The sequence below is a fragment of the Aythya fuligula genome, chromosome 18 (assembly GCF_009819795.1).
Source record: "Aythya fuligula isolate bAytFul2 chromosome 18, bAytFul2.pri, whole genome shotgun sequence".
Lineage (NCBI taxonomy): Eukaryota > Metazoa > Chordata > Aves > Anseriformes > Anatidae > Aythya > Aythya fuligula.
Window position 1 is genome coordinate 3,953,440 of NC_045576.1, and position 13,459 is coordinate 3,966,898.

The 13,459-nt window shown below is 42.6% G+C and overlaps 1 protein-coding gene across 1 annotated transcript in view; it reads left to right on the forward strand.

Moving 5' to 3' along the window:
* Window positions 1-13,459, forward strand: part of LLGL2 (LLGL scribble cell polarity complex component 2) — a 33,672-nt gene that overhangs the window by 11,535 nt on the left and 8,678 nt on the right. Inside the window, exons 3-13 of the mRNA XM_032199832.1 lie at window positions 2,480-2,577; window positions 3,592-3,673; window positions 4,929-5,044; window positions 5,669-5,827; window positions 6,628-6,790; window positions 6,919-7,051; window positions 7,850-7,904; window positions 8,069-8,223; window positions 11,518-11,735; window positions 12,232-12,299; window positions 13,257-13,410. Coding sequence (XP_032055723.1) covers window positions 2,480-2,577; window positions 3,592-3,673; window positions 4,929-5,044; window positions 5,669-5,827; window positions 6,628-6,790; window positions 6,919-7,051; window positions 7,850-7,904; window positions 8,069-8,223; window positions 11,518-11,735; window positions 12,232-12,299; window positions 13,257-13,410 — 1,401 coding nt within the window. The remainder of the gene's footprint in view (window positions 1-2,479; window positions 2,578-3,591; window positions 3,674-4,928; window positions 5,045-5,668; window positions 5,828-6,627; window positions 6,791-6,918; window positions 7,052-7,849; window positions 7,905-8,068; window positions 8,224-11,517; window positions 11,736-12,231; window positions 12,300-13,256; window positions 13,411-13,459) is intronic.

Consider the following 13,459-nt stretch of genomic DNA (forward strand, 5'->3'; position numbering starts at 1 on the left):
TAGGTCTCATTTAAGTTAGAGCTTATACTGACTTGTGTAATGTGTTTCTATCTTGGCTTTGAAGTGTTGATTTGCAATTAGGCTAATATTAAGGCTGGTATTGACAGCTTCCTAACATGCAGTATGGCATCGTATAAGGCATCGTTTTCTATTATGAGAATTACAGCTAAACCCTTCTTATGTTCCTGGCTGGAAGAAATCTGTGACTCAATGCAGTTTCTAATCGATGCTTCATTGAAAATGACACCTCGTGCTGCTGGTGATGGGACAGCACAGCGACTGAATGGGTTGAAAGGAAAGCTAACAGTGGAATTACATTGGTCTCTCCCTCAAGAGTTCCTCACTCTCTTTGGGAGAGTATAGAAAGGCGTGTACTGGTGTGTATATCAATTAAATGTCTGATTTGTTGTTCGGGTAACGTTATTTTGATTTCATCCCAGAATTGTGTACCATACTCCAACAACTTTGCCAACCAGAAAAGTTTTCTGTGTTGTCTCTGGCTGTCATGGCACAGAGAAATTCTTTGGCAGTGTTTGGTTAGGAAGCTGTCCTGTTTCAGTTCTGAATCCACAGGTACAGTTCCTAATTTCATGCAGCTTCCTCTAGGAAGTTTTGTGTGTCAAGCTGGGCAGAGGTTGGTTAGCAACAGCTTTGAGAGGGACATTTAAAAGGTTGACTTCTTAAAATTTGTTTTAATAGGACGAATGTAACACTTAAATTACCTTCTTGGAATCAAAATTAGTAAGGCAGGAGATTAAGCTATCATAAAGGGAAATAAACTCTTGGAGCCAGTAGTGCTAATTTACGATGTAGAGCAGTTAACCTTTAGTAGCAGCCCCTTTGCCAAGCCTTGCGAGTTGGCGAGGCCGAACATGGGAAATGCTCCAATCTTTCCGATTTTGTGTGTTGTGAAATGGCTCATCTCTTCCTAATATGACCTTCAATTAGGTTAACTGATGATTTAGAGGAAGGAGGTCTGTTTTTACAACTTGCCAATTACAATCAAATGGTCAAAACCGAAGTAGTCTGGGAGACCAGAGCTGCCTGCATCCTCCTGGGCCTTTGAGCAGGAGCAGTTAAAGGGCATTATGCTGTGTAGCTGCCTTTCAGCAGGGAGCACCTCAGGCTAATGGCGTGACCACACAAATGAAAGCAGCTTTATTTGATTCCTCCTGCGGAGGATTAAATTGGGAAATCACTACGCAGGAAATAAAGTCCAGGTGTTACTTTTAGGTTGAATAAACCGTAAAGCCAAGCGATGTGGTAGCCCTGTCTCAAAGAGATGATGGAAGTGAGTATGGGGGTGAGGCACAAGGGTCTACTTGTGTAGATGGAGGGTCCTCTGCTTATCCATTTTTTGTATGGGTGGTCCTCAGGCTGGTTTGTAACAAATTCCTCTCTGCAGCTGCCCAATTTGCAGTAGAAGAACGTATTTTCCAGAAGATGGGACTGTAGGGATAATGGAATAATTTCTGGGAAGTAGCCCTGGTAATCTTTGGGCACACAAACCCCTCCTTACGAGGCCATAGATTCTTGAACACTCGCACATGCTTCCTCTGAACAGTGACAACAGCTGTCCGCTAGCATTTCCAGGCGCCTGACTGAGCTCTTTTATGAATAGCTTGGCTGCAACCTGTAAGGATGGCAGAACGTTTTGCCATAGTGTGTAAATGCACTGACTCTGTATGGTACATACAGCATGTTCCAAATCTTCTTGGTGCAGTGTAAACTGTACTGCAGGGAAGTCACGGAGCCCAAACGACGTACTGTTCCTTGTGATAGTTACTGATGTCTTTCTTATTATTATTACCAAGTGGCTTTGAATTTCTCTCAGATGCTCTAGCAGGCTTCTGCTCTCATTAAAGTCTGATGTTCCTTGAGCTAACTTTGGAAAATGGCTATCAGTTACAGTAGTTTTCCTGACTTCCCCCAAGTCTGCTTAGTTTTCTTGGTGAGTGCTCGTGTTCATTCAATGCTTCTTCATAGCTTTCAGTTGACAGGAGATGGTCATGAAGACAGATTTATGTGGAATTTAACAGATTAAGCTGACTTTACAATAAGCAGTAATTGTATCAGACTTTGAAATTGTGCTGAGCAGGTGGCTTGCAGAAATAAAGTTGATGTGGAGCGATAGAGTGTATCGTGTTGACTGAGTAGGCAGTGCTTGTGCAGAATTATTTATAATCTTAACACAAAGAGCTGTTTGGGTTATTGTTTTCAGAATATTGCTTTTTCATTTCTGTTATATTTCTGCATATCTTGGCTGTGTGGCAGGGGGTTCTTGGAACAGATTTGTCTTGAGGCTATTGTGCAGCAAATCTAACTTCTGTTTTAATCCTTTTCAACAGAGAAAAGCTACTGTTAAGTACTGTATTTCAGGCTGCTGTGTCATACTTTAATTTTTTAATCTTTTTTAATTTGTATAAAACAATGCTTGTGAAATGTGCTATTGATCATGGCTTTTCTTTCTCTCTGCTAGACTGTGGAACATGGATTTCCCCATCAGCCCAGCGCGTTGGGCTATAGCCCGTTTCTCCACCTTATGGCCATCGGAACGCGATCGGGAGCCATCAAACTGTATCCTTTTGACCAACTCTGGCTAGGTTTCTCTGACAGCATGAGAACATGCAACTGTGAAGACACTAAAAGTTAAACAAAGTATAAATTTGCAAGCAAGGTTTACAGAACACTGGAACAATGTGCCTAGGTTTAAAGTGATTTTGGTTTGCTCAGAGTGAGTTTATCTTGCCAAGAGCTGACCTATAGCTCAAACAGAAGCTGAGCTTGATGCTGATATTAGACAAGACTCTGCTCTTGTTACACAGAAGGTCAGACTAGATCTGGCCTAAGTTTAGCAATCCTTCATGTTGTAAATTCCAGTGTTGTTTAAATATTTGGGCCAGGGTTCCTATTTTTTTTTTTTTTTTTTTTAAAGCAATTGTATTTCAAAGGTTAAAACTGAAGTCAGAACTGCTTCCAGCTTCCTGGGTTTGTGACCATCCAGACATTAAAGACCTAAACGCCGAGGGTGGTGACTTTTAGCTGAAACAGAGAGGCCAGTCTGAATGCTGTGTGTACGCAAGGCACCGAGGTGATTCCCGTGGCCCAGTGCCAGCCGGGCGTGCTGTGCAGCAGGCGTATATCACTCACTCAGCCCAGAAAGGAAAAGTCGGGGCTCTGCCTGCTTAATCATTGCTGGTGCTGTTTGCCTTCCGAGGCTGGACTCCGCTTGCAAGCAGTAGCCATCTGTCTCTTGGTTACAAATTAGTTAAGCAGGATTGTAGTGTCTGGGAAACCACTAAACATCCCTTTGGGGGGCGGGAGGGGGCCGACAGCCCAGACACTTCTGCATGTGCACAAAGGATGAAACAAGTAAGTTCTCCTGCAGTGTGCATTACCTTCCTTAAGCACATACGATTCAAGTGATTTGCATTGTTGTTTGTTTGTTTTTTTTTTTTCAGTCCAGACCGTTAACAGTATAACATGGTTTCATACTAATCTCTCTTCATCTTGGTAGCTAGCAAGCTTCTTATCAATTAATTGTAGCCGTGGGTCATCTTAAATACTCGAGATCCTCAACAAACCCTTCAGATATGGTGCTCCTGGGGTGGAGTTCATGGGTTTACATGAAGAAAACAATACTGTAATGCAGATTCATTTTATACCTGATCAGGTAAGTGTATTTTCAGTACCTCTGTGACTTAAGTAGATTGCTTTTAAACATATATTGAGTCTGTTCCAGATAACTGGTCTCCTGTAATCAAGTTTAATCAAGTGCTACTGGTTGGGAATGCTCATCCCAATATTTTGTCCTCTCCACAGCATTTGCTGCTGCGGAGATGGCTGGTAAAACTCAGGCTAGTTTTATTGCTTGTAACTTAGTCATTTATCTCAAGTAATGTGGTAGGAGTGGTGTTAAGGCCAGATTAGTTCAGACAGTCTGTTGCAGAGGTGAGAACTCCCTTTTCCTTTCGCAACCCCTGTTGTTTTAGTGGGACTGGGTGGTCTTTTGCAGAACAGATAGTACAGTAACTGATTTAACTTCGTTCAGAAGTTCAAAACAGAAATGCTAACCTAGCCTCCTCTTAGGCTTGCTGCCTGTATGTGTTTCTGGTTATTGCATCTTGCTTTTGGGGGCTGCTGCTATTGCCAGAAACTAAAAAGAGGAAGGCAGGATTTCCAAATGGCTGGTGGCTGTCCAACCACTTTCCCTTCCCTTGACTGACAGGCTGCTATCTTGGCCGTGTATTTTATTTCCCGATGTATTGTCCAGTACAGCAAATGGCCTTTTTTTTTCTCAGAGTTTTAATTCTTGAGGCAGTTTTGGGTGTCTGTTTGCTTAACTAATGGTATAAACTGAAACTCCCATGGGGAGTGTTGCACCAGGTGTGGCTTCAGCAGGCAAAATGCTTCAGTTTGAGCATACAGCCAGCAGGGCTGGGCTCATAAAAGGACTCTGACACAACCCTCCAGAATGAGGTTGGACATGAAGAATGCAAGGAGTGCGGTGTAGTAGACTGTATCAGCCCCACCCAAAGCTGGGGTGTGTTGCAGCAAACCATGCTGAGCGAGAAGGTGGTGAACTAACACCTTGGAGCTGCCTTGCTGAGATTTACAGCATAAGCTAATCTTTTTTCCAAAGACCTAACTTCTTGTATTCCCTCTCAGCGATAACGTGTGCCTTCGTCCTGTATAAGATGGTTTTTAACCTTTAGGCTACTTCTTGTCTTCCTCTAACCACTAAGCCCACAGCTGTTAACCAGCAGAGCTGCTGCAGCACAGCTGGATACAACTGTATATCCCTACTGCCACAGACTCCAGTTCTGCTTTAGCAGAGAAAATTACAAACAGCAGCAACTTTATTGCTAGGTTTAGGGTGTTATATTTAATGTTGTGATTGTGAAAAAAGATGTTGTGTGGTATTTTAGTGCCAGCTGGTGACGTTACTAGATGATAACAGCTTGCATCTCTGGAGCCTGAAGCAGCACAGTGGAGCATCTGAGCTGCGGGAGGAGCACCGCTTCACGCTGAAAGGGCCACCTGGGTAACCTGCAAGAGTGGTTTTGAGCTATTTTTTTTGGATAAGCAAGGAGGAAGATCATGCTATTATTCTGTCTAGAGCTTGTCTTGATCTTACGGACTCTGATTCCTATGAATCTGTTAAAGGAGCATCCACAGAAACCAACAGGAGTTGGCTGGGGCTCAGGAGACCACCTTTCGAGATTGTTGTAGCAATGTGTAGTGTGACTTTAAACTTAAAAATATAAAATAAAATGTTGTGCATCCACTTTGTGTGTAGACGAGCTGTACATCTTAAGGTTAAGCAAATCAATGCATCCCTTAAATCAGAATTTGAAATACTGGAATGATTTCAGTTTCATTTGATCTCGCCAGTTCTGGGTGAGCAATTTTAAGCTCCTGCGGGGACAGCTTATTAAGAGACCACTGTAAAAAGGCATCAGAGTCTTTCTCCATGCACTTGTCAAAAGTCTTTTCAAGTAATTTATCTCAAAGCTAGTGTTTTTCTCCTTCAATATAATCATACCTAGCTCAACATCTCTGCCCGTAATACTAATGATGCTTGTAACTACCCCGTTGACCTGTTAGTTCTCTAAAGTTGAGGATACAACCTTCTTGCCTGCGGTTAACTAACTCTCTGCATCCCCAGGTCTCCACCAAGTGCCACGCAGATAACAGCCGTCCTTCCCCATTCCTCACGGGAAGTCCTGTATCTTGGCACAGAGAGTGGCAGCATTTTTGTGGTGGAGCTTCCCTCGTTCAGAGTGCTCGAGGACAGGACCATAACCTCCGAGGCTGTGCTGCAGCGGTGAGTGAGCAAACAGGCACTGCCCTGTGGAGGTTGGAATGCCACGAGCAGAGATCCTTTGTTCAGATGTCACCCCCAATTGTGTATTGGCACCTCACTGTTGCCTTACTCATTATCCAGACCTGCAGGACTTCTGTGGAACTAACTTCTGGTCCTGGTGTGTGTGAAGTGACAGTTTCCATCCTTGTCAGCCCAGTACTGTCACTGTGGTGGTGCTGAGTGTGAGCAGAACCACGCAGGAGACACCGGGAGCAAATCTGCCACCTTGAGCCCTGTCAGTTGTGTGTACATTTGCAGCTATTGTTACACATTAGCTAATTGCATTAACTGGACCTACCCATTTACTTCTTTGAGCATAAGCAGAACTTCTAGTGCTGCTAAAAAAAAAAAAAAAAAAAAAGAGGATTTTTGTCACTCTGGAAATTAAACTACTGCTGAAAACTGTCCTATTTCATGTCATTGTTGTTTCCTACTGAAGGAACATATTACCATATTTCCATATTACCTTTACTTGGTAGGGGTTACAAGAGAAGAGGGCAGGCAATTCGGTCTTTACATGCTCAGAATCCAGTCCTGGAATTCATTGTAAGCTTTGAGTTTTCCCTTAAGAAAATGGGGCTGGGTGCAAGTTTATTGGCAGGTCTGGAGTCATGGCTCACTTCAGGTTTTTCTGCTTCTTGACAGATTATCAAAATATACTTCTTGTTGCTGCTATATTTTTTATACCTTAACTGTTGCTGTAGTCATACGAGGTTGCACCTGGAATAAATTTTTCTTTCTTTCCTATTCTGCTCTTGTAGGGTACCAGAAGATTACTGTAACAGACGATCATGTGAATTGGTGGAAGCCCTTCGGGAGCATCCTAAGAACCCTGACCAGATCCTGATTGGATACAGCAGGGGATTGATTGTCCTCTGGGACCTGCAAAATAACAAAGTGACACACCATTTCCTTGGCAGCCAGGTATTAGCTCAGTCCAAAGTCAGTTCATCAGGCAGGAAGAGCTCTCCCCACTTGGCAGACAAGTGGGTACAGGGAGAGCCAGACAAAGCTTCTTAACTAAGAATGCATCATTGTCTCCTCCTCTTCAGCAACTGGAGAACCTCTACTGGCAGAGGGATGGCAGCAAATTCATTAGTTGTCACTATGATGGAAGTTACACCCAGTGGCCGGTATCCAGTGACAACAGGCAGCCCGAGCCTCTGGAAAACGTCGTGCCTTATGGTCAGTAAGTGAGGTTTAGTTGCTGCATGTTCATCTAAACTCAAACTCGTTTTGAGCTTTTGTGGGATATTCACAGTGGTTCTCCCCTGTGTTTAATCTTGATGGCAAAATGCAGAACTGCCTTTTGAATAGGCGGTGATCTTACTAAGCTAACCCTAACTGAGGGGTTTCAGTCCATTTTTTCCTTCGATTTTAAACTCCTTTGCATCACTGAGTCAGTCTTGAACAGGAAAAACAAATTTGTGTCCCTTATGAACGAGGGTGTTGGTGATTCAGCTCATTGGTTTAGTTCAAGTGTCCTGTTCAGCAGGAGTTGCTTGGATCTTCTGTAATTAATAGTGAGCTACGTGTACTTTTTGTTGACCTGAGCAGTGATGAAATGATGCCTCTGATTTGCTGAAACACATCAAATGGGGATGACCTCATCTTTCAAGCATATAGAAGCTTCTAAAGCTCTATCACCTTTACATTAATTTCAGGAATGTCTGTGTTTTTAAGCAATCCTTCCTAATTAATCAGCTTCTACAAAAGTGCTCCCACTCCCTGTCAGTCATCAGCAACGTAGTTCAAAAGTTCCCCTGAGTGTAAGCATTGCTTTGCTGAGGAGTACTGTGGTCAGCACGTCCCAGAAGACCTGTCTGATGTGGCTTGGTCTGGGGAGGTGTTAGTGGTGGTATTTACTGGTCCAGGTGACTCTCCTTTTCTTGGGCACTGAGGTGACCTTGGTAAGGCAGGATACAGAACTTCTTATGTAAAGGTGCACTTCCTGAATTATGGTGACTAACTCTGTTCTCTTAGGTCCTTTTCCCTGCAAGGCCATCTCCAAGATCTACTGGCAGACGACAAAGAATGGGTAAGGTCGTGGTGTACCCCTTCCCCTTGTGGTGTTGGCAAGAAGCACTTAGAGGGTAATACCATAAGGGTCCTTTAGAGTAACTTTGTAAGATTTTTTTGGTCTTTGTCTTTGAAACTGTGCTTGCTCCTTACTTCAGCATACACCACTGTCTTTTTCTTCAGGCTTCCTTACATTATATTCCAAGGAGGGATGCCCCGGGCTAGCTATGGTGACCGGCACAGTATCTCTGTTGTCCACGGCAGCCAGCAAACAGCGTTTGACTTCACATCACGGGTGATAGACTTCTTTATCATCTTCAGTTCAGAGCCTACTGCAGGTATGTGATGACAGGGCATTACTAAAGAATTAAATAGCTGTGCACTCATCTAGAAATCTGCTTGGTATAAGCAATATGTGAAATGTGAAGGAATTGAATTGTCTGGGAGCTTTTTGAGACTTAAACAGAGAGATTTTGCCATTTAAAAATGAAGTGTAAAGTACCGGCAGAAAGAATGGTCTGGTTGTAAATGCCATACATTCCTCAAAAAATTAAGCTACTCCATGTCGGTAGAAGCTGGACACTGGACATAACCAGGTTATGAAATCAGAATATTGCTGTTTAAAAACAGCACTTCAAAGGAGGCAATAATTAAAAACAGAATTCACTCCCACTGAGACAGTGTTTCTTTTAATTACTACCTGGATTTATGACTAGGGCTCTGGGTAATAAATCAGAGGGTGACACAACCAAGGGTCAGGATACAGAGAACTTACTTTACTCACTGCTGGTGAACCCGAGTGTAAACAGTTCTAATACTGAATAGCACTCATCCTGCAACATGCTTAGATTTTGTCAGATTTTTACTTCTTTGTTGCCTTTGCTTCCAGTGTACCTATGTCTTTTTCTTTTAATGGAATTGTCAGGAATTTCCCCAAAGACTGTTTCTCTTGTACCTGTGTAGTTTTTGCTTCTGGTTAATTTGAAGGAACTGAGTATAAAATTGCTATTTCAAGCTCCACAAATGTGCAGTATTAGAAGCTGCGTCTAGACTTCCTCAGCTTGGTCTGAGCCCTTTTAGGAGCATGTAGGCAAATCTTCTGTCTTACTGAATCTTCCCAGGTTTTCTGGTTTGCCTAGTCGAGTAGTTTCCAAACCTATTTGTCTTGCATACTGCAAGCGGTGGTGGTGACAGCTCCCAGCTACATGCTGTGCAGCAGGAGGCATTCAAATGTGTAGATGCAGGTTGGCTCCCTCTGGCCTATTGTACAGAGCAGACCACAGATCCCGTGGAGGAATGTCTTGGGAGTGCAGGCATAAAGAAACAGCTTTGGTTGTGTTTGTTTTTTTTTTTTTGGGGGTGGAGGGGGGTTCTTCCCTACTGGTCTTTAACAGACCTTCTCACGGCACTGAAAAAGCAGTAATGAAATAGGCAGACTGTAACTGAGATGAAGGGCCTTTATATATTTGTTATTATAGACTTTACCTATACAAGGCTGCTTTTTTTAAACATCTTCCAAATGTGCAGAACCTGTAAGTCTAAACCTTCAAGCTTCATAATGCCACTAATTTTGAGGTGCTGTTTAGCTTCTTAGCATTAAAGAAACCGGTCACTTTTACTCTCTGTGAAGTTGTCAGAACTGAGATTCAAGGTGTTAGAACAAAAGTCTTAACGATGAAATGAAGCTGAGATTTTTGTAGTTAAGAGATTGACTTCTATTCATGTGCAGGAACTGAATTTTAAGACCCTTTAGGAAGAAGTAACTGAGGTTAACAGGTTTTATGTTTGTACTTCCCAAGGATTGAAGTATCCAGTTAATACATCTTCTAGTGGCTACAGACAGGAGCTGCTACAGGAAGCTGAAGCTGTTGCGCTTAGACAAGGAAGTTTTTTACAATAAAATGAGGTTTCTGTGGTTGACAAGCTTCCTTGTGGCTGATTGCCTAAGCTTAGTGGATGTACACAGCTTGCCTTGTTTGCCCTTAAGCAGTCTTCCCTGCAACGGCAATACGAAGGTATTAATTGTATACCAAAGCCACTTAATTTAATAAGCACAAAGCTCATGCGTTGCAGCATGAGGTAGGTGGTGACTTTCCACTACCCTGAATATGCTGTGGAAACTTTTTTTCTTAAAAAAAAAAACAAAAAACTAATCTTCCTGTTTTCTTTTACTTTTCATCATCATGTGGATGAGTGTATGTCAGTCAGCAAGCAAACTAGAATTTTTCATATTTCAGCAACTTGAAATAGATTCATGCCATAAGCAGTGAGCTCTGATACGTTTTTGTAAGGAAAATATTTTTAAAAGAGCGTATATGGTTAATGTTGGCAGTAGCAGTTACAGTGCAGGGCTGATCATGCCTAGTAGTACAGGTATGATATTACCTGAAGTCCTGTAGGTAATTGTGAATGACAGCAAATAAAGTAAATAAAACTGAACATGAAACACTTTTTCAGGAAGAAACTGAACTGATTAGTTTTGTGTTATGTCTGTGGCCAGTCTGAGATGAAACTTGGGATGTCTAACTAAGTGGTGCCAAGTACTAATTACTTGAAGTTAATTCTACTGAGTGAACAGCCCTGGTATGTGCTTGCTTATAGGCTTGCCTTCTTGCAAGTGTATTCCAGGTAGTGAAACAGCTGAAGAAGGGAAGTAAAAGTACAGGTTAGCAGGGAATGTCAGCAAGGAGCTGCTAGTTTGCATATGGCTCATGCTGTTTATCACCCTGACTCCTGCTGATGTGACACGTTTACAGCTATACGTTCATTTACGTTTCCTGTAGCTTTGTTAATCATTATTGGTGTGAGCTGATCCATGCTTTTGGTGTTCCTCAACATTTGCTATTGTGGCTTTCTTACATTTGTTACTGCAATGCTGTTCTTGTAGACTGATTTTTTTTTTTCACTTGGTCTAATTCTAGTTACAATGAAAAAATCTTCTTGATTGTCAGGTGTCATCTTTAAGATTACAGTAACAGATTTCTTTTGTGATCCTTTTTAATGTATGTATAAATAAATACTGGATGGTATGCGTACTCTTTAAAAACTACAGAAAATATGGCACAATGTGCTAGAGTCAGGGAAAACTGAAGAGTAAGGGAACTGAATCATAAACACTTGTCAGCTCAAGCAGAGAAGCATTCTGCAGAACCCAAGGCATTACTGGGTTTAAGCAGCTTAGCCTAGATGGACTGCGGTCCTAACACAGTACTAAATGGGTCACTGCTGGGGTGTATGCATGTTTGTCCACATCATGCTGTTAATTAGCTGTAGGTAAGCAGAGTTCTGGCTGTATGTATCTGTTCTGGTGAATGTGTGTTATTTAGCCACGGATGTTACTATTTTTTCATTATTCTTTGTGGAATCAATGAAGAGTTGCTCTAACGGTCCTAGCAGTGGGGTAAAGAAACATGAATCTTCAATAAATCTGTCCTGATATCTGTCTTGGAATCTCTTAATATTAGTGCCTCAATAAGCCCAGTTAACAAGGAAGCATTTAGAGGTATTGCCAACAAAAACACGTTTCTGTAGAGCTCCATGACAGCAGTTTTCATGTGAGCCTTATGGGAAGCTTGTTTCTATAAATTTTGGAGAGTCATTTTTGTTAGCATTAATGAATCTTGTTTCTGCAGAGTTTGATGACCCTTCTGCAATGGTGGTGCTGGCAGAAGAAGAGCTGGTAGTCATAGACTTAAAGTCCGCGGGCTGGCCAGCAGTCCATCCTCCATACCTGGCTTCCCTCCACTGCTCAGCCATCACCTGCTCACACCACGTCTCCAACATCCCGCTGAAGCTGTGGGAGAGGATTATCAGTGCTGGGAGCAAGCAGAACGTTCACTACTCCAATATGGTAAGGCAGCTGTAGAGGTACACGTGTTCCTCTGCATTTCAGGAGAGCACAACTCGTTATGTGGGTGGTCTGCGCTTCTGACAGTGCCTGGGAAGGGATGAGTCCCAACAGATGCTGCCCTGCCTCTTAACAGGATTGAGAAGGGCTTTTTCCCAGAGCACCACCAATGCAGTTGCTCACGCGGGGGCTTAAAATGTGATATTTCTTCAGGCTTTGACAAGCTAGAAGGAAAGTCTGAGTGTTCCCAGCTGTCACTGGTAACAAACTTCTTGTTTAGAAGCATGAAGCTTTCAGCACAGCTTCTCCAGAAAACGTGTGGTGTCTTCCACTAAAAAGCACAGCTGGTGTCAGAACAGGAATATCTAATCCAAACAAAAGCTAACAGTATGGGCTGTTTCACTGCCACTTTCACTGAAGTTTGTGCTCTCGTGCTGACCGTATTCTCTTCACACTGTCACTGCTAGGAAGTCACGGTCTTCCCTTAATGTATTTGTAGCCATGGCCAATTGATGGTGGCACCAACATAGCTCCAGATCCTCCTCAGAGGGACCTGCTTCTAACAGGGTATGTACCTGACTGTTATAAAAAATAAATAAATAAATAAAATAATAAATCAAGGAGCCCTTTCCAGTTTCTGTTCATCCTTTTGAACTAGCTGAAGCTTCTCTCTTAAGATGGAAGGCGGCTCGTCTTGTAGAGAGAAGGCTACAATTCTAGCAACTCACTTTTGAGAAGTTGTATTGTAGCTTTTTAAGACTGGCCGCTTCTGAGCAAACAGGCCATGGTGTCCACAGATAACCTATAACGCTGCCTTATTTGTGTTTCTGAAATATTATCCATTCTCCCCAAAAAATGCCTGTGTAGAAGTGCAGGTGGTAATCCAGACATGTTCAAAGGGAGCGATGTAAATGCAGAGCTCAATCTTGCAGGTTTTGAAGCTCTTTTTTCCAGTCTTACACTCTGGTAAATCTCACGAAAGAGGTTAGCTTGGGCCTGTTTTGATCAGCATGAAAACAGATCTAGCTAGGCAGTAGCAGGAATTAGCTAGCAAGAAGCTGCCTCGCTTTTAAGTATTTCTCTGGGCTGTTCTTCAGACAATTCATTCTTGATGCAGCAAATTGTTAGAAGTCTGTAGCCTTAGGTTGGACGAATGTTGGCAATTTTTACCTGGAGAACTAAGATTAAAGCCTGCCCCCCCCTGCTTTTCTAGTAACTGTGTTTTTTAGGATGCTTCATTCCCTCTATATGCCAAGCTTATTTCCTTTCCAGTGCTTTTTGGAGTAACTTTGCATTCTGTAACTTTACATTCTGTACCAGTGTCAGATCACCAAGAACAAGCTGCATTTAAAATGAAAAAGCAGGGCTTTCTCTTAAAGCTTTATTTTGCCATGGCTTGGGGGTTTGTAAACAGCGTGGTTTAATCTTTGGCTATCTTTTCCTTTCTGTTTTATCATCATCTGGGTGATTTGCTGTGCTCCTGTATGATGAGTGCTTTCTGTAATCCTCCCCCATGTGATACAGGCATGAAGATGGCACTGTGCGATTTTGGGATGCGTCTGGTGTCTGCTTACATCTCCTTTATAAGCTAAGCACAGTGAGAGTATTTCTCACAGATGCTGACCCCAATGACAATATGAACACACTGGGGGAGGACGAATGGCCTCCACTTCGCAAGGTAAGATGGCTGTTGCTTGGGGAAGCTTTCAGAAAACCTGAGCAGTTTC